Here is a 25,905-nt window from a genome sequence, read left to right as displayed (position 1 = left end):
TTTACTTTCAAAAATTAACTTTTAATAACATTCTTTCCAAATGAGTGCACAATTCTTTTTAAAATCCCCCATTATGAAGTCCCTTTCAGAATTTTAAACACAAGTAGTGATATAACTTTATATTCCCCTCAATTTACTAACATTTTAAGACAATTGATGGGTCCTAGAAGCATGTCCAAATACACTGACATATGGAAGTTTTATTTACCATGCTTAATAAACTGAATGCAAACAGATTATATCTGCCACACAATTACAAGAGCAACAGTTACAGTTTCTAAATTACAAAAATAGTTATCACCTATTAGCATCTCTATACATATCTTTAGCAATATGCATTTTCTGTACAATGAACACTAATAGTGGTTAAATTGGTGGAAAATGACTCATTAAAACAAAATTAAAGGACTAGGTAATTAAGTGGCTTAATTAATATATAATGTAAAAACTGTAAGGCTTGTTCCCCATCACCAACCATAACAAATGGCAGTATACTTACTGGTGCACTACCAATACCTAAAGCTGTAACTCAGCATTTTAATCCAGTCCACGGAGTACATTCTGGTATTGACAGAGCACACACACTGGGGCTTCTCTGCTCTCCACATTTCTTATCAAATAAGAACTGTTCCTGACAAATAATGATGGGTTCTTGATAATCTTAAGTAGGCCCAAACTAGAATAGAATTCCATGGCCAACAGGAAAAAAAAACAAAAACAAACAAACAAAAAAAACACACACTACTGTTTCTTACGCTATCAGCATAACCAATTAAATAAATTAGGGTTTAAGGGTTTCCCAAACGAAACAGTATATGGTGCTTTTGTAATACATCTAGTTGTTACCATTCCAGTGAGCAAGACAGTTCAAGACTGACCTAAAAATCATTCTAAATAACGAATACTATGGCCTTTAGACCTAACACACTAAATTCATGTTTTTAACATGCTGAATAAAAAGTCTATTAGTTATTTATTATCCCAACACATTTCTGATTAATACAGTTTAAAGAAGATATATTCCTTTTCTAGAAGGGGAAACCTATCTTAAAGTGTTGCCAGATGTGGTATTTTTGATTATTTTTTTACTTAAGTTATGACAAATGTCAACCAAGGGCCTGATCCTGAAAACCTTATTCATGTAATTAACTCTTGCACATTAAGTAGTCCCATTGAAGTTAACAGGAATATAAACACAAGAAATGGGTTACAGGGTCAGGTGCCAAGTTATTGGTGGACAACTTACAAAATGGTTTTTGGTTATAGACTTGTTATATTTTTCAGCTTTTAACAACGGCAACTAAAAAACATTTTGCCTGTAACACTCAACACACCACCTCCAAACAACTCAATTGTTTCACCCTTTCCAAGGGCATATTTCAGTTAGTCAGCTGGTAGCACTAAGTCCATGATGAAAACGTAAAGCATCGCTGGTAGAGTAGTCTGATCTAGTCACTGTACATTAAACAAAAACAACGTTTTGAATTATACTACTATTTAGCAGATTACTCACTTGGAGAATTTCAAGGACCGTTTGTATGAACGTCAATCAGTGTGTGTTAAAATAAAGTTGCCAAATGTAACAGCAATGTTAATATTAAGGTCATGCATGCATCAGAAGTGCATTAAAACTGTCAAGCTATACTGCATAGCAAATTGTTACAAGAACACTGACCTCCACATTACAATTTTTAAAATAATTATGCAATCTTCTATCAAAGAGCCTCCAGATGAGGAAACAAGTTACAAATGTGGTAGAACATCTAGAAGGCATTTTTCTTCCACAATTCATGAGTAACAATATATCATGGACTGTCTTTCAGAACAAAAGTTGCTTTTTGAACTCCTCTACTGTGTATTCAATCGGTAGATCTCCCGGGTTTGTAGGATACCATTTTTTTTTAAACATTTTTATAGCATATTTTACACATATTTATTAACATAAATGAGCCCTAAGGATAAGAGCTCAATCCAGTTAAGAGTAAGTGTATGGGTCATTTTTAGCCAAATACATCTGGTATCAGCTGTTATAGTATACATTTATATTAGCCTCCCCTTCCACCCCACATAGCAGTTCCAGAGTCAATCCCAAGCTAACACATTTCAATGGATGCAAAATAAACACCTTAATTTAAAGTTACATACCATCTCCTCAGAGACTTTGTGGCCAAATAAATCAGTATTTTACAAACTAAATTATACAAGGATATGCTTCACTATGGACTTAGTAGCTTTTGGGGTTTCTATGAAAAGAGAAAGCTTTCCAACCTACGTTTTTTGTACTATTTCAGGTCCTGATTCTGGATAAGAAATCACTCATTAGCCCCTACCATACACTCAGGTAGATCCCTTTTCAGAATCATACCCTTAGCAGTTAAATATTAAGAAAAGATTCTTGTCATCTTGAACCAAAAGTTCCTTAGTTGGACTAGCCTAAGAAAAGTAACTAGCTTTTACACAGATGTATTACTACTGACAGCACTGTTCACGGCAAGACATTTTATTAATGGATCATTGTCTCAAAATAGCCAATACTTAGAAGATTATATAGAAGTAAAATTACATAAGAGTTTCAGTCTATTTCTGAACCCACAGTTTTGTTCACGGAATGTTTTGCACTGTACCATTGGCAGGTTCTGGCCTTAAATCTGGCATGGCCAGATCCAGAAAGAAATACACCATGATTTAGGAAGATCCTGCAGTGGCAAAGTGCTCTAAAGGTAGCAACTCTTACCACACAGTACTCTCTGCTGCTGACACATGGGTCTGGCCAGAGCCTCTCTATATCCTAGTCATTGGCTGAGAAATCAGCCCTTTTAAATTGTCGGCAGTTAGCTGTTCCACACAAATTGTGGTACAAGCTCCCCACACAGCCAACCTACTATCACCAGTCACCAACCCCCACCCCAGGCATGCTTTGTTATTGCCAGCCATAGTCAAAGATTGGGCATTTGCAACTACATGTTTATGTATATAATAGCACTAGGTTATATTAAGTGCAGTATAACTTTTTTGATTCTGTTTATTCACCATTTTTCAAGTTTATAACCAACTACCAAAAATATTTTTAAGAAGGCAAGAAGTAACTTGGTTTTGTAATGCCAGCATTGTGTCTTCTGGTTCAATCAGTGTGAACTGACCAGCACTATTTACAGAAATGTGATGATTTAAAGTCCAATAATGCAAAGGGATATAGGAAGGCACACCTTTACACCCATGCAGAACCTGTAACAGGACCATCACTTATAGCAGAGTAACTTTTTTTTTTTTTTTTTTAAATTGTGAAGTTTAGCTCCATACAACAAAAAACGTGAAGGGGAAAACAAAAAACAACAACATTACATTTTCAAGCTTTCAGACTATTTCTTAACTGAAAAGTTACCTTTAGAATATAACACTACTGCCAATGAACTGGATTCTTATTTCTAATATCCTATGTTAGAAAGATATGGAAGCATTAAAGCTGCAGTACCTTTTTTTAAAAAATACTGTTCATTTCAATTTAACAATCTAACCACTCAACAGCAAGTATACATTAACCTGTAATTATCCAATTTAGAACTAACTAAATTGGGATTCTTTTAACTAAAACTGAAGCCGTTATTTGGATTCAAGTAAAAGAACAAAAGTGTTTTAAACACATTAAAGGCAGTCTCCAAAAATCAAAGAAATTTTAAGATTAAATCTAAATTAAATTATGCTCCTCACAAGGTGAAATGCACAAGCACGCAGTTCCGCGGCCAATTATACCTGGCATTCAATGACACTGAAGACATTTACTCAGAATTATTTTATCAGAAAGTAGCCATATTTGAGTTCTTGTAGTTTAGTGTTTGCATAGGCACTTGCACTTTAAAAAAAAAAAAAAAAGTCACTCTCCAATCTCATAATGTGAAGTGTGAGGGCTCAAGAGGATTTGGGCAACTACTGCTTATTCAGTCCATACAGATGTTAAACTACTTGTCAGTGTTAGGTACACATTCTTTATATTTCAAAGCGATTATGATTAGTTATATTTTCAGTTTACATTTAGTTGCCCAAAAGCCATATCTAGACTTACTATGTACACTGTTTAAGTGATTCTGTGTAAACTTGAAAGTGATACACTTGTACTCCAAGCTACTACTACAAAAAATGAAATAACTTTATGCATTTTATATTTTTCATTATCCAATAGAGACTTCAACATTTTTCTTTAACTCAATGATAAATTTTGCAAAGCAGTCATGAATTTTTGTCATATGCATTATTAGTTTTTAAAAATATGAATAATGAACATTTTCTTTAACTTCCCATCCTGGGGTAGGGACAGGGAGGAGGTAGAAACAAAAACAAAAAAATAGTAGCCAACTTAACACCAGATCCAAAATTCCACATTCAAGGAAAACAAAAACCTTCATTCAAGTTAATAAGAGTTTTGTTTGTGCTTGGGGGGGGGGGGGGAAATCAAGCAGTTAACCTGTAATGGAAGCATACCTAAAACAGAATTCCAATACAAAGAAAACTGTTTTGTCGTAAGTTTACTAATGCATCCTCAAGGACTATAAGTTACTACATATATAGACATATCCAGACGCTCTAAAGGAAACTGGTGACTTAAATAGAAGCCTTGATCTGTACTACTATATGTTATAGTTTCAGTTCTTAGTATTTAACTTATATATTTATTCCTCTCACAAATGTTCCTTAGTGACATTGTTTCATCTATACAGATAAATATATGCACATTTACTTTAAAATTCTTGTAGCCACATTGTGCTGTAGGCAATCATCCAAGTTCTCTGTCTGAAAATTTAAGATGCATTTTTTCTAGTGAAACAATTTGATAGAAATGTCTACATATCATAAAAGTAAACAGAAGGGGAAATACACTGTTCAACAATTGTGGCTATATACATTTTGCACGTTTCAACCTCCCGCAGATCGTATTATAAGCAAACAGATCTTCAGGGTTGCTAAACTTTACACACACACCCTTTTAAATAGTAGCAAATCTGATCCACAGTTCTGCTAAGATGAAGTCTGGCAGCAGCAACAGCCATCTCTTTTTTTCTGCATCATCCACTCTGCCACTTTTATTGTGGAGGTTGAAGCACGTTTAGATATTCTGACTGGCCCATTTGATAAGTCGTGTTTCCACCACAGTCTACATACTGGTATCTCTCCTGGGATATTTGTTCAGAGTGGCCAAAGTAAGAGGTTGTCACTGTCACTCTTAAATACAGACAAAAAAAAAAAAGGAGACGTTGGTTTGTAAAGGCTACGCAAAAGGAATTTGTGAGATGATCAGTATTTTAAAATCAGATATACATTGTATTCAAAAAAATTTAAAAATATTTTATATAAATTAAGCAATTGTTATTTCACATTAGTAGCCAGCTAAGTTTTAATTAAAAGTTAATATTGTACTACAGGCACAGAGTTACTATTATATGTGACTACACTATACTTGGAGAGGATGGTGAAACCAATGGAGTTTACCCCAGTCTTCAACCCCAGCTGAAGATCTGATCCATAAAACACACTCCTGGCATATCATTGAGTTTTGCGTTTTAAAAATAGTCATGATGGACTGTAAAAGCCCAAACTTTGATTTATTTTTTTTATTATCTGGGTGCGAAGGCAAGGTAAATATTTACATCCAAACCACATCCAAATATTCAACACCTCTGGTTTTCATATCAACACAAGAAACTGGCAGTGGGCTTGCAACAGAGATAATATAAGCAGGAGGGGAAGAGGTGGGTAAGGGACAGTTTCAGGCTTAAACTATAAATCCCAGTGAGACTTTTGTAACTATATAAAAAAAAAATAAAAAATACTATAACCCTGCCTGTAAGTGAACATAACTCATTTTAAGGGCTTTCCAAAAAACTAATTTAGCAAATATGACTTATCAGACCAACGGTCCTGGAGACAAAAGGTCTTCAGTCACAGAGCAGACAGAGCACTGGCATTGGCTGTGCAAGTTTCTTCACACTTCCAAGCTCCATGTTAAGGAAAGATCATATTTAAACTACAAATAATTTCTTAAAAGCTGAACCATACAAAGAAATGATGAACTATTTAGTAATTTTTACCATATTATAAATTAAAATGTTTATTCATTTTATATAGAATATATTTTTCCCCCATGTTTAAGAACATTATATATATAAAAAAAATTAAAATACACTGAATGGCTTCACTAATTACTTTTATGCACAAATACAAGTGATCCATACTTACTGCATCATGACTACTATGTTATGCACTTTAATAGATGGCAAGGTACAGTAATCACTGAAATAACAAAACCAGAATTAGAGTAATCAAGTGGTAAGATTTAACAAGCTAAAATACTGAACTAAAATTCTAATTGAGAGGATATTTACATGCTCCTTAGTCTTTAAAGACGCATTAAGTATGAAGAGCTGCTATTAATGTCAATTAACTATAAAATATTTTAAGTCAAAAGTTGCTGCAAATAGAGCATATTGGCATCTTTTCTACACACAAATCCCTTTTTAAGTTTACATGCAAAAAGTCATTCTATATAAATGTAGATTTTTTTCCCCCTGTTAACTACTTCTTTTTAAAGTGGGGAAAGGAAAAGTGTGTATTTTAAACAACAAATGTTTAGTCATAGGCTTGCAATTTAAATTTAAATTTCAAGCAGGGGACAGCAGGGCTCTGTAACCAATAGTGCAATTTAAATCTCAAGATATCAGCAAAGAAAGCACAACAGAAAAGCATCAACACATCACTAAGGCTACGTTCACACTACAGCTTAAGTCGGTATAAGCTATGTCACTCAGGGGTCTGAATAAAACTGCTCGCCTGAGCTACATAAGTTATACCAACTTAAGCTACCGTGTGGGCAGAGCTATGTCAGCGGGAGGGCTTCTCCCGCTGATACAGTTACCGCTGCTTGCAGGGGCTGGAGTAACTAAGTCAAAAGGGAGAGCCAGGGCCAGCTGGTGCTTGGGGCGGCAGATTGTTTGAGGCGGCATTCTGCCCAATCCTAGGGCGGCACGGCCGCTTTTTTGTTGTTGTTGTTCTTGTTCTGCTCAGGGCAGGGGAGAGCGGCAGGCGAAGGGGCTGAGTGGGACCGGGGGGACCGGGACAGGAGGCAGAAGCTTGATCCTGTGGCAGCCAAGCTCCCCCCGCCCACCCCTTCTTCCCACAGTGTGGTGCATTCCGGCCCCTCCGCCCCTCCTCCTTCTCCTCTCAGTGGGCAGCAGCGTGCCACTCAGAATCGGCACGCGTGCCGTAGGTTGCCGACCCCTGAACTACAGCAATGCCCATGTTCCTGTCTAACATTCATAAAAAAGCAGTATGTGCTTTACTGTTGTATATTCAGTAATTCCTAATCCAAATATAGCACAAGTACAACAATGTGGTAAAAGTTAGTTCTTAGTGGGCACCACTATATAGCATCATTAGTACAATGTTGTATACACACATGTATTTTAAAAGCCAAACACTTACAACATGTAGCTCATTTCATCTTGTATGACTGTGGGCACCATATAATCAATCTGGAAAAACAATAAAAAAAAATTTTTTTCAATGAAATAAGAAACACATAAGATCAAATACGGCTCATATCAAAAACATATCCACATTTACCTGCTTCATATCCAGTGGACCAATGTTGGTGATATTGTTTAGCCGTGCCTTCCCAATAACCGTTTTTGAAAACTGAACTTGGGCTGTAATGTTTGCCACTTCAACAGAATAATAATTGTTGTTTGTTATATTTAGGGTGTTCTGCAAAAAAAAAAAATCTTTAGAATTGCCCATAAATGTCTTGAGAAAGAACTGTTTTGAAAATTAAGTAGAAGACAAAGTCTCATATCAAAGTGAATAGGTGTATAAGCTAGCTTTTGCTTTATCTATCTAACTCCACATACTTTTCTAAACATATTATCTAACAGTGTTTCTCAAACGCAGCCACCATGGCCGCATGCAGCCACCAGGGGCTTTTCTAGCGGCCACAGCCTCCTGAGCTGTGATGTGGGGATTGGGGTGAGAGGAAGGGGCAAAATAGCGGCCCCTCCCTGTTGCTCCTGGCTGGGTTGGTGCTGAGGCTGCCAGCAGGGGTTGGGCCCTGCACCCCTCTGGAGACACCTGGGGCACAAGACAGGAGAAGGAGCAGGCAGCTGGTGAGTTCCCAACTTTCCTGGGGTGTTGGGGCTAGGCTTTGGGCTTCAGCCCTGGTGTGGTGGGACAGCAACAGGCCTGGGGCTCCAGCCACATTGCTTCAGGCTCCATCCCTGGGCCCTGTCCCCTGGCCGTGGGGCTTCAGGAGCTGGCCACAGGGCTTCAGACTCCAGCCTCCCACTGCCTCCCCTGGCCACTCACCCACCCCATCGCCTGCAATCCCCGCTGCCTCCCGCAACTCCCATCCAGGGTTCAATTTGTCCCCAGGCTTGCCAGAACTGAGTAAGTCTGCTGTGAAAAGTGATACTTTTATTTCAGTTAATATCACTTTTCACAACAGACTTACTAAGTAGCAATAAATAAATTACAATGATTTGGACATGTATATTTATTTGTTTTTCCTAAAGCCAATCTAGTATCTTAGGAAAAAAATATGAGCATGGACACCAAAAATGTGTACTGAGAACCAGTGTTAAAACATGTTTTAAAACACTAGGCAGCATCTGGTGCAGGCAGAGACAGTGGTGTTTTCACAAATGTTAGCTAATATTTTTATTAAATCTCATTTCTTCTAGGATAAACAAGGTCTTAAATGGCAAGAATGTGAGTGATGTAGAACTATACCCAATTTTCTTCCCTGCACGGTCAGCTCATTAATTTATGCAGGCAATAACAGGAAATTCATTTCTGTTCACATAAAATGAATAACTGAGTTTTCATCCAAGATTCCAACTCCATGAAGATTTGTGAGAGAAAGTAAAACTGAATCTACTTCCCTTGTTCACAGGAGAATGTGACTCTGTAATGCATACACTACATGGGGAGCCTTTTAGCTATTGTATCCACAGACTAGCCCCTTTTCTTAGCCTCCTTCCAGCATGCTGCCACCTCTGCACCAAATTATTTAGTGAACAGTGATGGCCCCACTCTATCCAATTCAGCATGTTGGTACTAAACACTTACATTACTTACATTTTAGAAGGCCACATTTTAAGAAGTATCCGCCTCAACAATTGCAGTCACCCTGTATACTATTTTTAGTGGAGTACAGGTATAGATTTAAGGAAGGCATCTCTTTCTTAATAGTAGACCCAGAATCCTGGCTCACCCTCCCAGAGCAGATCAGGAAAAATCCCAGTTTCTACCTCTAAGTCAGGGGTCAGCAACCTTTCAGAAGTGGTGTGCTGAGTCTTCATTTATTCACTCTGATTTAAGGTTTCATGTGCCAGTAATACATTAACGTTTTTAGAAGGTCTCTTTCTATAGGTCTATAATATACACCTCTACCTCGATATAATGCTACCCGATATAACACGAATTCGGATATAATGCGGTAAAGCAGTGCTCCGGGGAGGGGCGCTGCACACTCCGGTGGATCAAAGCAAGTTCAATATAATGCGGTTTCACCTATAACGCGGTAATATTTTTTGGCTCTCGAAGACAGCGTTATATCGAGGTAGAGGTGTATAACTAAACTATTGTTGTATGTAAAGTAAAAAAGGTTTCTAAAATGTTTAAGAAGTTTCATTTAAAATTAAATTAAAATGCAGAGCACCCCAGAACGGTGGCCAGGACCCGGGCAGTGTGAGTGCCACTAAACATCGGCACACGTGCCGCCTTCGGCACGCGTGCCATAGGTTACCTACCCCTGCTCTAAGTCATACTGCAAGACCTCTACTGTCCCCCAAAGATCCAGACCAGATGAAAGTCTGACAGTAAACTGAGGGTAGCAGCCCATGATTATACAAACTGGAGAAGAGAATTTGACCACCCAAACAGTTGTCACTATCTTTAAAAACCACATAAAATGCCTGTTGGGGTAAACACTGTCAGAATGCTTACAAATAAATGATACACGTTATGTGCCTAGTAAAATTCTATATAATAGAGCATTATTGACTGAATCCATACGTTGTGTTTTAAGGGGATACTATTTACACACATTTACTGTTCACTTTACCACAATGTTCAGATTGTCTTACCGTAATATTTAGATATATTATACGCCTACTTGTTTCATAACTGACATATACTGACTTCACTCCAATGTATTCAACATCGATGGAACGAGGAAATAAGAAGAATACAGCCAGACCAGAAAGGAGTAAGCATACTATTACAGAAGCAGTCACATAAAGCTTTCTGAAAAGAAAAAGAAAAAAAAAAAAAAAAAAGTGTTAATCTAGTGATATTACCAACAAAAGTGATGTGTTATAAAATTCAAACCACTCCTTTCCTACCATTTATTTTCTTTGTAAGTATATAAGCATTCCTATGTAAAATCAAGATATTTAATCCAGTCTGTCTCCACCTTTCACTCTAACTCTTTAAATTCCATTTAAACTGAGAACAATTAAACTGCATATTATGTTTAAGAAAAATCTTGGAGTATAAATTAATCTTGCTTTCAAGCAGAGTTCAAATACGGAAGTAATTGATGTAATTAGTGACTCAAACTTCAACACATATGGATGCTCTGGTCTAAAATTTTTAAACCTAATTCTGGGGCCCAATATATTTAAGAAAAAGACCTCAATCAAAAGATACTCTTAATTTGAAACAGAACCGCCAGAACTGAGAGAGCAAGCAAATCAAATTCTGAAATACTGTCATATATGAGAATGAGGCTCCTATATGCCTTGAAAGCACTCTGTCTTACAGGAAAAAATATTTTATACTAAAGCTAAATAGCAATGCTACTAGCTTGCTTAGATGTCTGTTTAATTAAGAACTGTGACTTTTGGTTTCTTGGGGGAAAAAAACAAGGCATATGAAATAAAACCTTGTAATACGGCTTTATAAAACCGCAAATTTGTTCCAAGTTTTGGACACTAAACAAAAAATTTTCAGAACTGACCTACCATCGTACCATATCTAGATGATTCTTAACCTCTCAGTATAATCTTCAAGTCCTCACAATTAAAGTTATAGAATGTGACAATTTTCACATCCCTATAAAAATGGTATCTTGCCAGTATTCTAAAATGAGGTCTACTAGCAAATAAATGAGTAAATTAAAAAAAGCTATGGCTTCAATAAAACACATTAGGTGTTGGAAATCAGAACTTGGGGCTGGTTTAGCAGAGAGATGACAAACCTAAGATAAAGAATTATAAAAATCTCTTTATCCACTAATATTTCCATGTACTTGTTAATAATTGCTAACATTATACTGTTGCCAAATTAAGTACTGTAGGATTTCTAACGTCTGCTAGACATGAAAATAAAAGTCTATTACAGAAAAATCCAAAATCTTTTGATGTCTACCATAAAATATATCATAAATCACTAAGGTTCAACTGGTTTAACACATGGGCAGATCTAATCAATTTAATACAGAGAAAGCAGCAACAAAAAAGGCTAGACCAGAATAATGAGTTTACTGATCCTTGATACTGATGACCAAGAAACCATCCCAAGAAATATACAACAGCAATTGACTTATTTGATAACAGTGGGCCAAATCCACTGCTGATTTAGATGTGACAGTGAAGTTGTGTCTACTTACGTCAGCAATGAATTTGGCCTTTTGCCTTCAGGTTAAAAGCTACTTCGCCCTTGGTCTAGAGTAAAGGCTACTGGATTCTCAAGCAATGTACAGCCACAGTCTTCTAAAATATTAATCATTTGATATAACTATAGCCCAAAAGATATTGTACTGCATTATGCACCGTGCTACAAAATACCTTGTTAGCAAACAGGTGTGTGCTACCCTGAACCTCTTTTGTTAATGTTTTAAGAGTTGTGGTTAGTTTTGTTATGAAATATGGTTAAGGAATATTGTTTGGAGATACTGAGCCCAAGAAAAGATTACTCAGTGATTTCATTTATGTTTCTTCTTTAGAGAGGGAAAAAAAAACCCAACACCTATATTCTGATGTTAAATGTGATGCAATATATCAGCAAAAGAAAAGTTCATTTCATACATTCATATTCTTACTGTAACTTACGTTCTTCTTGGCCTCAGCCTCTGATCACTGTATGGAATCAGTGCCACAAGCTGGTTTTCCTGCCCTACAAATATACAAGAACAATTTTCAGAAATATCTTTAGGTGGACTTAGCTATCTCTAAACAAAAACAGTTCAAACAGCATTTTCCAGCAGAGTTTAATGGCACCTCATGATGGATTTTTGTTTTTAATAAAAAGACACAGTAATTAAAACAACATTTTGGAAAGTGTCCTTAGGTATGGAACATCTCTTCGTAGACTACACAAAGCAACAGAGGGTCCTTTTACAGATTCAGACTAACACGGCTACCCCTCTGATAGACTATACAAAAATTCTTTCAATTCCCCGTAGCAGGACAATCTGTGGGTATATTAAGGGACAAATGCTTCTATCTCAGAAGAAAGGTTAAGAAGCAATTTTTTGACAGGGCAGTGAAAGGAAATACTTGTTTCTCTGGAAGACAATTATTGTATTGCATTAGCCACCAAAAGCACTAAACAGAACCAGGGGCCCATTACACTAGATGCTGTAGGAACACCTGGGAATACACGGTCCCTCCACCAAAGAGTTTTCAATCTAATCCATTCATTTCTGACCTCTGTTCCCTTCTTATGATTCAACAATAGACTTTTTTAATATTCTAAGCACCCTGGAGCAAAGACCAGTTTGTAATACACTATGCACACCTATGATGCATAGGAAGTGAATAATCATCAATGAGTGAGAATTAACAATCTGAACAGCATGGCAGCGAAAGAAAAAGAACAATCACTAATACCAAAACCAAGCTTGCAAGAACAAGAGCTAGTGTTATTTGGGTCAAACCTTTAATGTCAGGACCAAGAATTTTGCTCACAATATCCTTAGTTGCAAAGAACACCTGAAAGTTTACCAACACACGCCCTATGAAGTATCAACAAATTATTCCTGCGGCAGTGAACTGAACATCTATGAAAGTTCAGTGAACTATTATCACACGTGATGCACTTATAATCAACACTTCGGAGGAAAAAACTCCAACGTGTAGCTAATACGACAGATGGAAAAAAATGAAGAGGGGGGATGAAGATCACTTATGATTGTGTCTGAAGAGACTATACAGGATTATCACTGGGGGTCTGAGCCCAGAGCTACCTTGGGGTATGTCTACACTACAATTAGACATTCACGGCTGGTCTGTGCTAACTGACACAGGCTCGCAGGGCTCTCGCTAAGGGACTGTTCAACTGCAGCGTAGACGCATGGGGTTGGGCAGGAGCCTGGGATCAAGGACCCTGCAAGGTGGGAGGATACATCTACAAAGAGACTCGCAGCAGTGAGTCTCAGAGCCAGGTCATTTGACTCTGGGCTCACGTTATGGGACTAAAAATAACAGTATCAACATTCTCAGGCTGGAATCCAGGTTTTGAGATCCACCTCCTTCTCTGGGTCTCCTCCTGTGGGCCCCCCCCCCAGTGTACACATTCCCTCAGAGGGCTAAACAGTCTAAGAGCTATGGGAATTTTCCATACAATTCCTACTAAAGACACAAAAGACCTACGAGTTAGTAATTTGTGCACATGGTATTTTTTCCCCTAAAAAAATACAAGTCCCAATAAATGAAACAAAATGACTGAAAGCTCAAAAGTACAAGCAGGACTTGCATAGAAGAGAAGTTGAATGTATGCAGGTTATTTAATGTGCAAGTTGTACAAGAAGCAGGAGAGGAGATAAGGTAGATGTAGCAACACAGCATGTGACAACAGTTGGGTTAAAGTGTGGAGCCTAATCCCAGATATCTAAATATTAATTGCACCATTCAGCTCAAACATACCTTTTGCAATAAGGTATTGTGGAGGTTAAAGTAAGTTGAAACACACTGGTTTCTTGTCCACACCAACAGATTTCTACATTTTTCTTATGAACCCACAACCCCTTCTCTGCACAGTTTTCAGTTGTAGATAGACTCATGATTGGGGAAACAACAAAAACAAAGCGACACAAAGTTTCCTCAGAGCGCAAAAATCTTAGTGTTTGCAATACATGAAGAGTTAGAAACATGGTAAGAGGTTTGAGAAAAATTCTGGAATATTTGTTGTTGTTTGAAAAACTGAAAAAAATAATCATGTGATTGTTTAAATATATTCTTTAAACTTGCAAAAAAAATACTGTAATGCTACTTTTATTTTTACTCTGTGCATTGTGTTGAACAGCTGGATTTGGCCAAAAGACAAGAAACAAATTCCATATGATTGCTACAGTTTAACAAAAGCATGAATCCAAGAACATTGTAATTCCAATTGTGCAATATAGTCTCATATATTCACAATTTTGTTACCTAAATTGAAATCTCATTTTATAGCACATTGAATTTATCTTAAAATACCAGTTCACTCTATTAGCCAGTTCTAATGAAAATATTATTTTATTGCAGACTTTCGTTAATTAGCTCACATTTTTCATGTTTAGTATGAGACATGCATACCAAATAAATGGTTTAATAAGTCACCCTAATGTAAAAATTGAATAAAAAAATTGTATGTTTAACAATTTTCTATTTTGATTTACTAAACATTAACTCTAACATTATATATTAGAAACATCCACAACTTAAGTGTTACCTATTATCATAACACCTAGTATTACCATAACAGGAAAATTAAAAACATTTCTATTTAATTTGATTACTTGATATATTTGACAGCCCTTCGTACGGGTCTTTCACATGGCAACAGGAGAGAAAAAGATATGGTTGTAAAACTACAAAAACAGAAGGACTCAGGCCAGATGTGATGCCTAATGATACTAAATCCATTAGGTTTATGTAAGCCACTACACTGATACTGATATTAGTTGGAAATTACATTGTCTTAAATGTGTTGCTATTTTTTAAAAAATGATTTATTTTTTTCAAATGGTTTTGGTGTCTTTCCTCTCAGAAGATTCTGAGATGCTTTACAAACTGTACTTGAACAAGGACTTTTAACCTATATTGAAATACAGCTCTCTCTGGAGTAGAATGTGGCAGCTGTTCTATGCCAAAACAACATTTTACTCATGGGGGAATTCTGCACCAAAAAATTAAAAAATTTGTGCACAGTATTTTAAAATTCTGCATATTTTATCAAAATAACACAATATAATCATGCCAGTTGCAATTATTTTGGTATTTTATTTCAAAATACAGACCACCTCTTCCCCCCCCCCCCCCCCCCCGCCCAAAAAAAAGATTCTGGTAATTTTTTTTTTTTTTTTTTTTTTTTTTTTTTTTGGACAAATAGGTTCCTTACTAGGAATACAGAACTGAATTGTTAGGGAGTTGGGGAGCCTCCCGCATGCAGACCCAGGCTGACCCCAAGTCTCTCCCATTCAGTCAAACATATCTGGCCCTGTCCCCACATCCCCAGCCCCATGGGTTTCTACAGCCTCCTCCCACATCCCCATATATCCCTGCAGCCCCCCCCCTCCAGTCCCCATGTGGACTTGCACCCCCAATCACATTCAGCCCCTGACTCAATGCTGTCACCCCACTAGCTCTGAGCCCACGCCCAATCTGAACACCAGCCTCTGACCCGCCCCAGCAGCCCCATGTGTCCCACTCTGTCTGTCCTAACTTGGCTCTGCAGGCAGGGTGCTGTGATGAACTTCTACTCCTGGGGGGAATTCTGCCCTACTGCGCACTCATTGAATTTCTCCCCCACCCACTCACCATCCCCAAAATTACATTATGACCCAGAAGTGCTACAGTTCTGCCTTTTGCCCACTGTTGTGGTGCCATAGCAGTTGGCTGTGTTCATGCCGCTGGCTGTTCTGGCACCACAGCGGCCTCCGGTGGGCAAAAGGCAGAACTGCAGCATTTCTGGGGCAGAATGTATTTTCTGTGGAAAAAAAGTTCACATGCACAGTGGTGCAGAGTTCCCCCAGGAGTAAGATTTTTATGAGGGGAAATGAAGAATAATTTGTCAAATTAAAGTTGCAAGAGTAATTTTAGGAAGATTATACTTTGCCAAAAGAGAATTTGATCAAAATCGGACTATTACACTTAAGGCTGTGTCTTCTATAGGCAAAAAGATGAGCTAACACATGGCAACATGCTAGTGATGAGAAGGAAGTTATAGTTTTCACACATATTAGAACGTCAGGGTAAATCCTAAAGGGAACATGTAAAACTACAACTTCCTGGTCTTCACCAGAATTGTACCTCTTGTTACCTAACACACAGTAAGAACTCTAGTGTTATAAAAAAAGGTCTACTACAGTAACTCCTCACTTAACATTGTAGTTATGTTCCTGAAAACTGCAACTTTAAGTGAAACAATGTTAAACAAATCCAATTGTCCCATAAGATTTAATGTAAATGCGGGGGGTTAGGTTCCAAGGAAAATTTTTTGGGGCAGACAAAAAGCATTATCCTGTACAGTACTGTACTGGGGTTGGGAAGTGCCCCTGGCTTACCCCACACAGGCACAGCCCGCTGCAGGCAAGGATGCTAGGAAGCACCTTTGCAGCAGCAGCTTCCCCAGAGAACAGGCTCGAATTTTGCCTCTGCCTGTCCCAGCTCCACTCCAGGGCCACCTCTTCCCACCCCCACCCCCTCTCAGGAGCACACCACATCCCTCCCTGCCCCCCCAAAAGTCCTGCCAAACAGCTGTTTGGCGGCGCTTAGGTCTTTCTGGGAGGGAGGGGGAGGAGCAGAGACACGGCACTTCCCCGCTCCTGCCCCTTCCTCCCAGAAAGTCCTAAGCGCCTAAGGTGGGGGAAGCGCTGGGAGGGAGGGGAAGGAGGCGGAGAAGCGGAACTTGTGCAATGCTCCCTTGTAAAGTCGCTGCTCTTCCACAGAATCTTACAAGCAGGCAGCCAAATGACGTTATAAGGGAGCACTGCACAACTTTAAACAAGCATGTTCCTTAATTGAGCAGGGACGTAACAACTGAAACAACGTTAAGTGGGACAACGTTAAACGAGGAGTTACTGTACTGAAGAGATGGATTTTGCTTTGACATGGGCCTCTACTAATCGTTTGACCAGGCTAACCATAATCAGTTTTAGGACTGAGGCTGAACATTTGCAAATGACATCTGTAAAATACACCATAATGAAGGGCACAGCTTAAAACTAATTTGTGATAGAGCTACATAATACCTAGCACTTTAAAAGTGTTTATATTTTCAAAGCAGTGTACACCAGGTACTTGAAGGTGCATGAATATTTTTTAAACCAGAATGTTGAACTTCAACAGCATTAGGTATGGGACTTTGCCCATATTCTCACATTATCTACTAGCTAGCAAGAAATTCTCCAAGGAATGTCAGGTAGCAAGGACAATATCACCATATGATGAAATCCCATTAACTATTTCACCCTCCTGATAATAAATACCTTTGAGGACCTTTGCAGGAATACTGTCAAGAGCACCAGCACTCACAGACGAGGGCATCCTCTTAAGAAAAGTAGAAGTAACAAGGGGCATCCAACAATGCAGTTACAGGATAAAAATATTTCATGTCCGGAAACAGACAACCTATTTAAACAGATTTTCCCAAACCACAACTGATGTTTACTATTCAATGCATGCAAATCGCATGGCTTTCAAAAAAACCCTCTTCTTGTGGTATGCACAATACACAAAAGCGTGACAGCATGCAGAGAGCTGAATCCCTCAATTATGATTTTAAAAGACAGAATACGTGTGTTGAGAATGATAGAAGCTACTATTTAAAGAGGTCCAACAGCCTTCTTAAAGGCAAAAAAGGCTGCTTTTTAAAAGAGAAAGACAACGAGAAATAAAGCTTTTAACACAAGATGCAAAGGACATCTAAAAGGAAAACACTATAGCTGCTAATATACCCTATATACTTGTTCGTAAGCCGAATTTTTTTATTAAAAAAGGGGGTCGGCTTATGAACGGGTATAGAGAGGGAGAGGGGGGACACAACCCTCCCCCAAACAGAGGGAGCAAGGAGAGGCAGCACAGCCAGAAGGGAAGAGGCGGGGCCAGAGTGTGTCTGCTTCTGGCCACGCTGCTCTCCCCGCAGCCTCCGAAGCAGCTGCAGCTCTGGGGCTGGCAGGCTGCGGCTGCGCCACCTGGCCTGGCCCGGCCTGCCAGAACAGGCTGCGGCCGTGTCACCCAGCCAGGCCTGGCCCAGCCAGGCCAGAGATATCCTCCCCAGATAAGGTGGAAAGGGATGGGGAGAGTGTGTGTGTGTGGGGGTGTCCTGGGGTGGGATTATGTGGGGGTGGTTACAGGGATTACTCCCCGACCCCCAGCTTCTCCTCTCCCCCTCCCCCCAAATTTCCCCACCAGTTGCTGTCCTGGCCGTCAGGGTAAGCAGCTTGCGCACCGGGACACTTTGTTTACTTAGGTTTACCTCCGTGCCTGCGGACGCTCGAGGTAAACAAACCATCTTGGCCCGCCAGCGGCTTATCCTCATGGCCTGGGAGCCAAAGTTTGCTGACCCCTGAATTATAGGGTCGGCTTATGAACGGGTCATCAAAATTTTCCATTTTTACTTATCCATCTTGGGGGAGGTGGGGGAGAGGGGGGGGGGCAGCTTATAAATGAACCGCCTTATGATTGAGTCTATGTGGTAATTAGTTTCCATAAAGGCCATTTTTCACAAGTATTTGTTGGTCATTTTAAGAAGTGTAGTAATTTAAGGTACAGATTGTCAAAGCAAGAATTACACCAGATTCTCTGTACCTTAGTTCCTTACCATAGTCAAAAGACCATATTATACCTACCTTTGCCTAAATTTTTCCATCTATAAAATGAGAACTACACACTACATACCAGTTATAAAGAGTTTTGATATAACTTTTGACAAAAAGTTATATAAAACTGCAAAGTTAGAATTGTAAAATGTTTGGGACCAATATGTATTATGAAGTACAAGCTTACACATCAATCATCCAAACTGTTACCTCACAAAACTAGTCTGACCATTTTTGTTAAACAGAAATGTATGCTGAAAACATTTAACAGAAAAAACAACTAGAAGACCATATACTTAATAGACAGTTAAAATTCTGAACTGACTCTCACGTTTTAAAAATAAAGGTTAGCGAGAACATTATTAAAATAATATTCTTAAGGGTGCAGGCTCTGATTACCACAGTAAATTTTCAAGTGAGAGACCTCATAAAAATGTGTCTCTGTATAACTCTGCCTAGTCATTTCAATATAGTTAAGGGATAAAATACCTAGATACAAGGAGAGTTAAGATCTCATAAGCACAAGCAAATCAAGATTAAAGTATTGCACTGATTTTTTCCGATACAAATACTAAAAAGGTAACTTTATAAAATGTTGATTCATCACACTCAATCTGACTGTCTTCTTGGTGGTGCAGGAATAGAAGAGAAAAACAAATTTCAATTACAGAATTGTAGCTATTGGATGCAGGGTATTAGCTTCATTTACAAGGAAATATGCTTAATTTTAATCTATAACACCTACCACGTGGAATTCTCCCTGTTCCCTGGCAAGTGGGACAAGTGACACTGTCTCTTCCAGTAAATTCCACATATGGGAACTGTGACACATCACCACTTCTTCCATCTTCACTATGGGATTCAGAGTGAACTAATCCATTCCTCATGTTTTCAGATGCTGTACCTCCATCATAGCCATCTTCTTTACACGTATGTAAAGGCAGGTGAGAAAAGGATTTCCCCATGTCTGATGGTAGAGAGAGTTAGAAGTATGTTTTAGGAAAAACACTCAAAAATGGTTTACTGTCTTATGCAAAACCCAAGAGGCGCTATTAATACTGCAGTGTTTAGGAATGAAAAGAACTCAATTCATTTGGAATTCATAATAAAATGAAGTCAGAATAAAACAAGATGCAGTCTGAAATTAAACAGCTGACAATTAACCGAGTTCACTTTGAAGCTCTACAGCAGAGAAGTCAAATATATATAACTTTCAGGATCCATCCAGCCCTACAATTATACTTATATGGCACACAACATTCAGATTGTCCAGAATCGCAGCTTTTTTTTTTTTTAAAGTAATATTTGCAACCAGGAGCGCTAAAAGGAAAAGGAAGCTTCCAAATATGAACAGAGCATAACTGTTGCAGTCATGTCTGCCTGAGTCTGCAAATAGTCCATAACAATGACTGAGAAGTGTGAATTCCCCTAGACCCTATTATCCTAATTGGACATCAACTCTAAAACTCAATTATAACAACATTTCAGCAACAACATTAATTATTTCAGTGCTGATCATTTTAGCAAAAAGAACGGGGAAGGAAGTGAAGCCAAGCCCCCAGAGAGGTGGGATTTAGGAGCTGCTGCAGGGGAAGAACTGTAAAGGGAACAACAAAGGAGACAGAAGAGAAAGGTATACGCAAGGAAAGATGAGAAAACAATGGCAGAGACAGAAATCATGACAAAGGGGAGAAGAGCTTTGAGCATTGCTGAATAATAAAGTACTAAATAAATAGCTAAAAGTTTAGTTTTCACATATAGGCCAGAGTCTGAAAAGGATCTCTATCCAAATATCCCACTGACATCAGTGTGGGACCGTGTAGATTGAGGGGGAATATGGAGTCCTAAATTTAAACCCCAACCTACAGAAAACCAAGTGTGGAATTTGGCCCTTTACAAACCAGTTTTGCACCATTAATCTACAGTCTTCTACTCAGCCTGCTTTTCAAATCAACACTACAACAGCTGAAACCCCAATTTTGACCAACTTTAACATTTGTATGACTGGGTGGACCATGTCATCCAGATTATAATTACTTACTTTAAAAATACTTCTAATTAATCTTTTTTTAAAAAACAGCTTTAAAAAAAAAAAAAAAAAAAAAAACACACACCTTAAATGTTGATCCCTCTATCTGTAGCAATGCATAACAAAGCTGTATTCCAAGCCTGGAAAATTCACTCACCAGGGGCAACTAGGGAACTTTGCTTGAAGAGACAGGAGCCAAAGACATTAATTTCTACAGAATTTAACATTTCATTTAATTATTATATAAATGTTTAGCCATTATTATTACAAAAATGGCTCTAAATCAGTTTCCATATATATAAGGCTATCTTCCCGTATCGAAAGACAGTTAATACCCCAACTGCTGCTCCTAGCTTTCTAATGAAGAAGTAGATTGAAATGGAAAGCTATCTCTGGAACCCTATAGACATGCGTGAAACTGACAAGAATTTTGTCATTTTCACTCTTATATTGGTCAAGAATCCTGTAAGTAGTTGAGACAGACAGGGCAGATATTCAAGGGGGATGGAGGATACAAAAACAGAGGTCAGGAGACGGGTAGAGTGCTAGGGGACCGCTAACCTTGCAAATACCAGGAAACAGTGAAAGGGGAAGAGTAATGAAGGCCCTTTACTTCCCTTTTGCATCAATCAGGAGCCTGAAGATTTGAGGGAAGGGAAAAGCAAATGAACTTCAAATTTTTTGCAGTCTAGGGATAGAGGAGTTTTCAAGTTTCACACACGTATAAAACAGAGGAAGATATATATATTTTATGGATTTACCCATCCCTCCAGCTCACGCCACCAAGCACAGTACAGGAAGATAACTGATGAACAAAGAGAGGGATAACTGGGCATGGACTTCTTGCCAGTACATTAGCCCCAGCCCTTGAGGGTGGCCCCTACTTTCTGTACCAACCTTTAACTGGAATAATCCTCTAAATAGTGGGTGTATGGCTATGCTGCAGGCTAAACAGTAGGAGCATTATGACTGCAGAAAAATGACTCCAAGGTGAAATATTTTGAGAGTGTCTGTACCTTTCTAGTAGTCAGATCATATAATCTACCATTATCATTTTTTATGCAAGGTAGCACACCAACTACCATGACTTAGATTACAGTCTTTCACAGAGTTTGAAAAACTCACTAATGTGAAGTTTGATCCTGCACACATTATTCAGACAAAGCTCCCACTGAACTGAAAGGGAATTTTGCCTTAGTGGGAACTGCAGGATCATGCCATTAATTTCCACTATAGTACTAGAGAAAAGAGATCTAAAATATAAAGGAACTCCATTCCTGCAGTTGTACAATAAGGTGTCCCACACAGAGAAAACAGTATTTTAAGAACTTGCATGCATTCCTTCTGTATGGACTTCTCATATTATCAAAAAGATATATTATTCCAATAGGTGGTAAAACCTACTGGAAAGGATAGAAAGAGGTCAGAAGTTCCTTACACATCTTACTGATGGTCCCAGCAGCATGACTGCATCATTACAGTTGGGTGAACGCAGACATTTGCTTGAATTAAAAATCATGAATGTGTGTCAATATTCATGACCCATTTTGTTGGTGTTAGCAAGTATTCATACAAGCCAAGTTTTAGTCACAAGAAAATTCATGATCAGGAAACCTACTCATATGGGTATTCTTGCAACCATTTTGAATGTGCTTTGTGGATTTGGGCATACATACCATACAACTCAGATGACTAAAAAACACAATGTATATTGTAAATAGAAAGTATCCACAGCACAAGCTGCGGGAAGTAGTTTGTGAACAATTTATAGGCTGAAATATGTTCACACAGACGATTTAAATAATGAACAAATTTACAATAATTGGAATTTGTCAGCAAAAACAGAAATAGTTTCTAATTCACTAAATTATTCACTGAGTACACAAGATGGCTCTGCCCCTCTGTTGTCATTAGTCCACTTAGAGAGTTTTATGATTCTGCCACAGCCTTGCAGCTATGGAGCCTGAATTCTTTACCTCACGCAATAGAGGTTATTGCCTACGCTGCAGCTGGAAACATGCCACCACTCAGGGCAGGTAGACAGGCTCACACTAGCACTGCTGGAGGTACTGCGCTAAAAATAGCAGCGTGGACACTGCGGCATGTGCAATGGATGGGGCCAGTCACCTGCGCTCAAATGTGTGCCACAATGTCCACACTTATTTTTAGCATGCTAGCTCAGTCAGAGCAAGTGCAAGTCTCTCTACCTATGCTGAAAGGCACACTCTCTAGGCAGACATACCCAGGGGATCATACTTTTAGATCCAGAGGTCGTGGATTCAATCCCAGCATCTGTTATGCTACAACTGCAACAAACTCGTCCAGCTACACTGCTAGAAGATTCAAATGCCAACTGTAATTGAAAACTACCGGTCCATCTATAACTTAAATATTTTATACCTCAAATCTATAAACGTCAATTCTGAATACCCCAATACAATGGGATTTAAAAAACCTTAACATTTTGTAGATGAGAATACAGAAGAAAAGCAATTAGGGAAGCTGCCTGACCTCAAAACCATACAACAAACCAGTGTCAGAGCCAAGATTACAATACAGGAATTCCTGGCTTCTAATCCTGTAGTCAATTCCTTAGACATAATACTTGTCAGTACTACACTACAGCCTACATCAGCATAGCTTGTGTCACTCAGGACCATGAATAAACCACTTGCTGAGTGATATAAGTTACACTGACATAAGTGTTCATATGCACAGCACTATGTTGGTGGAAGAGCTTCTCCTGCCAACATACTTTATGTCACTCATGGAGATGCTTTTTTATGTCTTCACCAGCAGCACCACTGTATATATAGGCATGGCCTAAATGGATACAACTTTTCTTTTAAAAGACAGATTAAAGGTGGAGTTCTTATTTCACTCAACTATATACAAGATTAAAATGCAACTCTAAAAAAAGCAAACAAAATGATGATAATACACCCAGTTTTAAAAGCCATTTTATTGCAGTTGCCTGCTCTATCAGCAGAGCATTACTATTACAAACTCTCTCAGGATACATAAGGTAGAAGAGGTAAAGAGTCATGACTTGGTATTCACAAGTCTGTTCAGCCTGGGTAGGCATGTCTAATGATGTGCAATATACAAGCTTTAACAAGCTCTTTGTCAAATCCCAGCCTTCAGCTATCCACTAAGTACACAGCAAAACGTGTTTCAAGAAAACACTTGAAACTTGGGACCTTGAGACTTTTGTCCTGTGTGGTCAAAATAGAGAGAGACCCCCCTCAGCGAAGCCAGGTGTGTTTACATTTGAATCCCACAACCCAGCCACAGCAAAGGGAAACGGGAAGCAGAAACTTTAATTTCACCAGAGACCTAAAAAACCCAGCTATTAGAGACCACCTCACAAAACACACATACCAAAATCACTGCATGACAACACCATGCCTTGGTCACCCATCCCACCTAAGCACACAACCTCGCTCCTAGGCCCCAGGTCCCACCTCAGCACACAACTCCTCCCCGCTCACCACAACAACACCACTCCTGGACCGCAGGTCCCACCTCAGCACACATACACACACACACACACACACACACACACTCACTCTCCTAGGCCACCCATCCAATCACACATCTCCCCCTGCCTCCCCACGATAACACCGCTCCTGGGCCGCAAATCCAATCTACACACACACACACACATAAATACACACACACCACCGCTCCTGAGCCCCAAATCCCACCTCAGCACACAGCTACCCCCCCCCAACACTGATCTTGGGCCGCACGTCCCACCTCAGCAGCGCCCCGCGCCCCGGCCAGCACTCAGTGACACCGGCCCACCGGGCCCCTCTCCCACCGCCCAGGCCACAACAGGGCTACACGGCCAGGCCCCTCCGCCCCGCCAGGCCCCTCTGCCCGCCGCGATGCCCGGGGTCCCCTGGGCAGCACCGACGGCCGCCGCCCCAACTCGGCGCCCTCTCACCTGCGCGGCCGGGCTCGGCTGCTCGCTCGAGGCAACTGGGCTGCGTGCGCGGCAGGGCCCGGCTCCCGGCGGTGGGAGAAACAACGACGCCAAGCTCGGGAGCCCGGATCCTCTTCAGCGATCGCAGTACGCAGGCGCGGCAGGGAGGGGGCAGGGGGCACCTGGCTAAGGGCTGACGGTCTGGAGGGGCGGGGCTGAAGCTCAGCGGCGAGCGCCGGGGGAGCTCAGGGCTGGAGTCCGGGGGGAGCCTCTCAGCCGCCCCTCAGGGCTGGGGTCTTTACCACCCGCGGGGTCCCGCCGCAGCCGCTGCGCTGTGGTATGAAGGTCCGAATTGCAATCATGGCCCGTCTCTAGCAGTCCACGTTTGCTTAGCCAAAGCCCGGTAGAAATGCCCCTTGTCCGGGTGCTGCTGGGCGCCGTGACCCGGGGGGAGCAGCGCCCTCAGCGCCAGCCGGGCTGGAGAGCCCGGGATTCAGCAGTAAAATCCGCTGGCGTTGGTCTGACTTGTTCCCCCGGTAGCCAGACTCGTGCTAGGCCTTCCCAGGGCACAGGCACGGCGCAGCCCTTCCCTAAAACCTACAGCTATGTTGCTAACCGGAGCCACCTTTTTTCAGTGCCTTGCCTGAGCCCCTTGGACCCGACTTCTCCTAGAGCTGTGCGTGCGCGGTGCTGGCCTTTGCAGCGTCGCCAGCTTTCATGATTTCATCCCAGGTTTTGTAACATTCAGTGATTTTTGTTTCTTAACGCCCCAGCCTCCTGGAGTCTTGCGAAAGATTGTTTTAGAGATGGGCAATACTGATGGCTAGATTGTTCCTATCTCTAGCACAGGAATATTGATTGGGGGGGGGGGGGGAAGAAGGGCTTCCTTTCCTTTTCCACATCAGCCCATTAACAGTTTCACTGGCGACTTTCCCATTGTACCTACTTTAGGCAAGTGGGGAGGGAGCAGAGCAGAGATGTGTGTGTGAGAGAGACCCCTGTACCAATCAGCAGAGCTGACCATGCACAAGGGAACGAGTAAACTAGGGTTACCATACGTCCTCTTTTTCCCGGACATGTCCGGCTTTTCAGCACTCAACCCCCCGTCCGGGGGGAATTGCCAAAAAGTCGAACATGTCCGGGAAAATGGCGGCTCTGCTC

The 25,905-nt window shown here is 40.0% G+C and overlaps 1 protein-coding gene across 2 annotated transcripts; it reads right to left on the bottom strand.

Moving 5' to 3' along the window:
• On the bottom strand, nt 1-25,658 carry TMEM106B (transmembrane protein 106B). Of its 2 annotated transcripts, none has more exons than XM_005299897.5 (8): nt 24,766-25,658; nt 19,533-19,754; nt 12,096-12,159; nt 10,128-10,287; nt 7,612-7,752; nt 7,471-7,520; nt 6,229-6,282; nt 1-5,214 (listed from the first exon to the last, which is right to left on the bottom strand). In XM_005299897.5, the coding sequence occupies exons 2-8, from the start codon at nt 19,750-19,752 to the stop codon at nt 5,076-5,078; spliced, it is 828 nt and encodes a 275-aa protein (XP_005299954.1). In that variant the 5' UTR covers nt 19,753-19,754; nt 24,766-25,658; the 3' UTR covers nt 1-5,075. The 2 variants fall into 2 exon arrangements, with proteins under 2 accessions (XP_005299954.1, XP_065439243.1); XM_065583171.1 differs by lacking the exon at nt 24,766-25,658 and adding an exon at nt 20,902-21,027.
• Nucleotides 25,659-25,905: the final 247 nt, after the last annotated feature.

The sequence above is a fragment of the Chrysemys picta genome, chromosome 2 (genome assembly GCF_011386835.1).
Source record: "Chrysemys picta bellii isolate R12L10 chromosome 2, ASM1138683v2, whole genome shotgun sequence".
NCBI classification, from domain to species: domain Eukaryota; kingdom Metazoa; phylum Chordata; order Testudines; family Emydidae; genus Chrysemys; species Chrysemys picta.
The sequence above is the reverse complement of the archived record's forward strand: the minus strand, read 5'-3'. Positions and strand labels throughout refer to the sequence as shown.

Excerpts from the sequence above, each read along its gene's own strand:
- TMEM106B (XM_005299897.5), bottom strand. The coding sequence starts at position 19,752 with ATGGGGAAATCCTTTTCTCACCTGCCTTTACATACGTGTAAAGAAGAT. Across the intron at positions 7,753-10,127 it reads TAATATATCTAAATATTACG|AACACCCTAAATATAACAAA; the intron begins GTAAGACAATCT and ends TTTTTTTTGCAG. Across the intron at positions 6,283-7,470 it reads GATGAAATGAGCTACATGTT|TGATTACTGTACCTTGCCAT; the intron begins GTAAGTGTTTGG and ends TTGTTATTTCAG.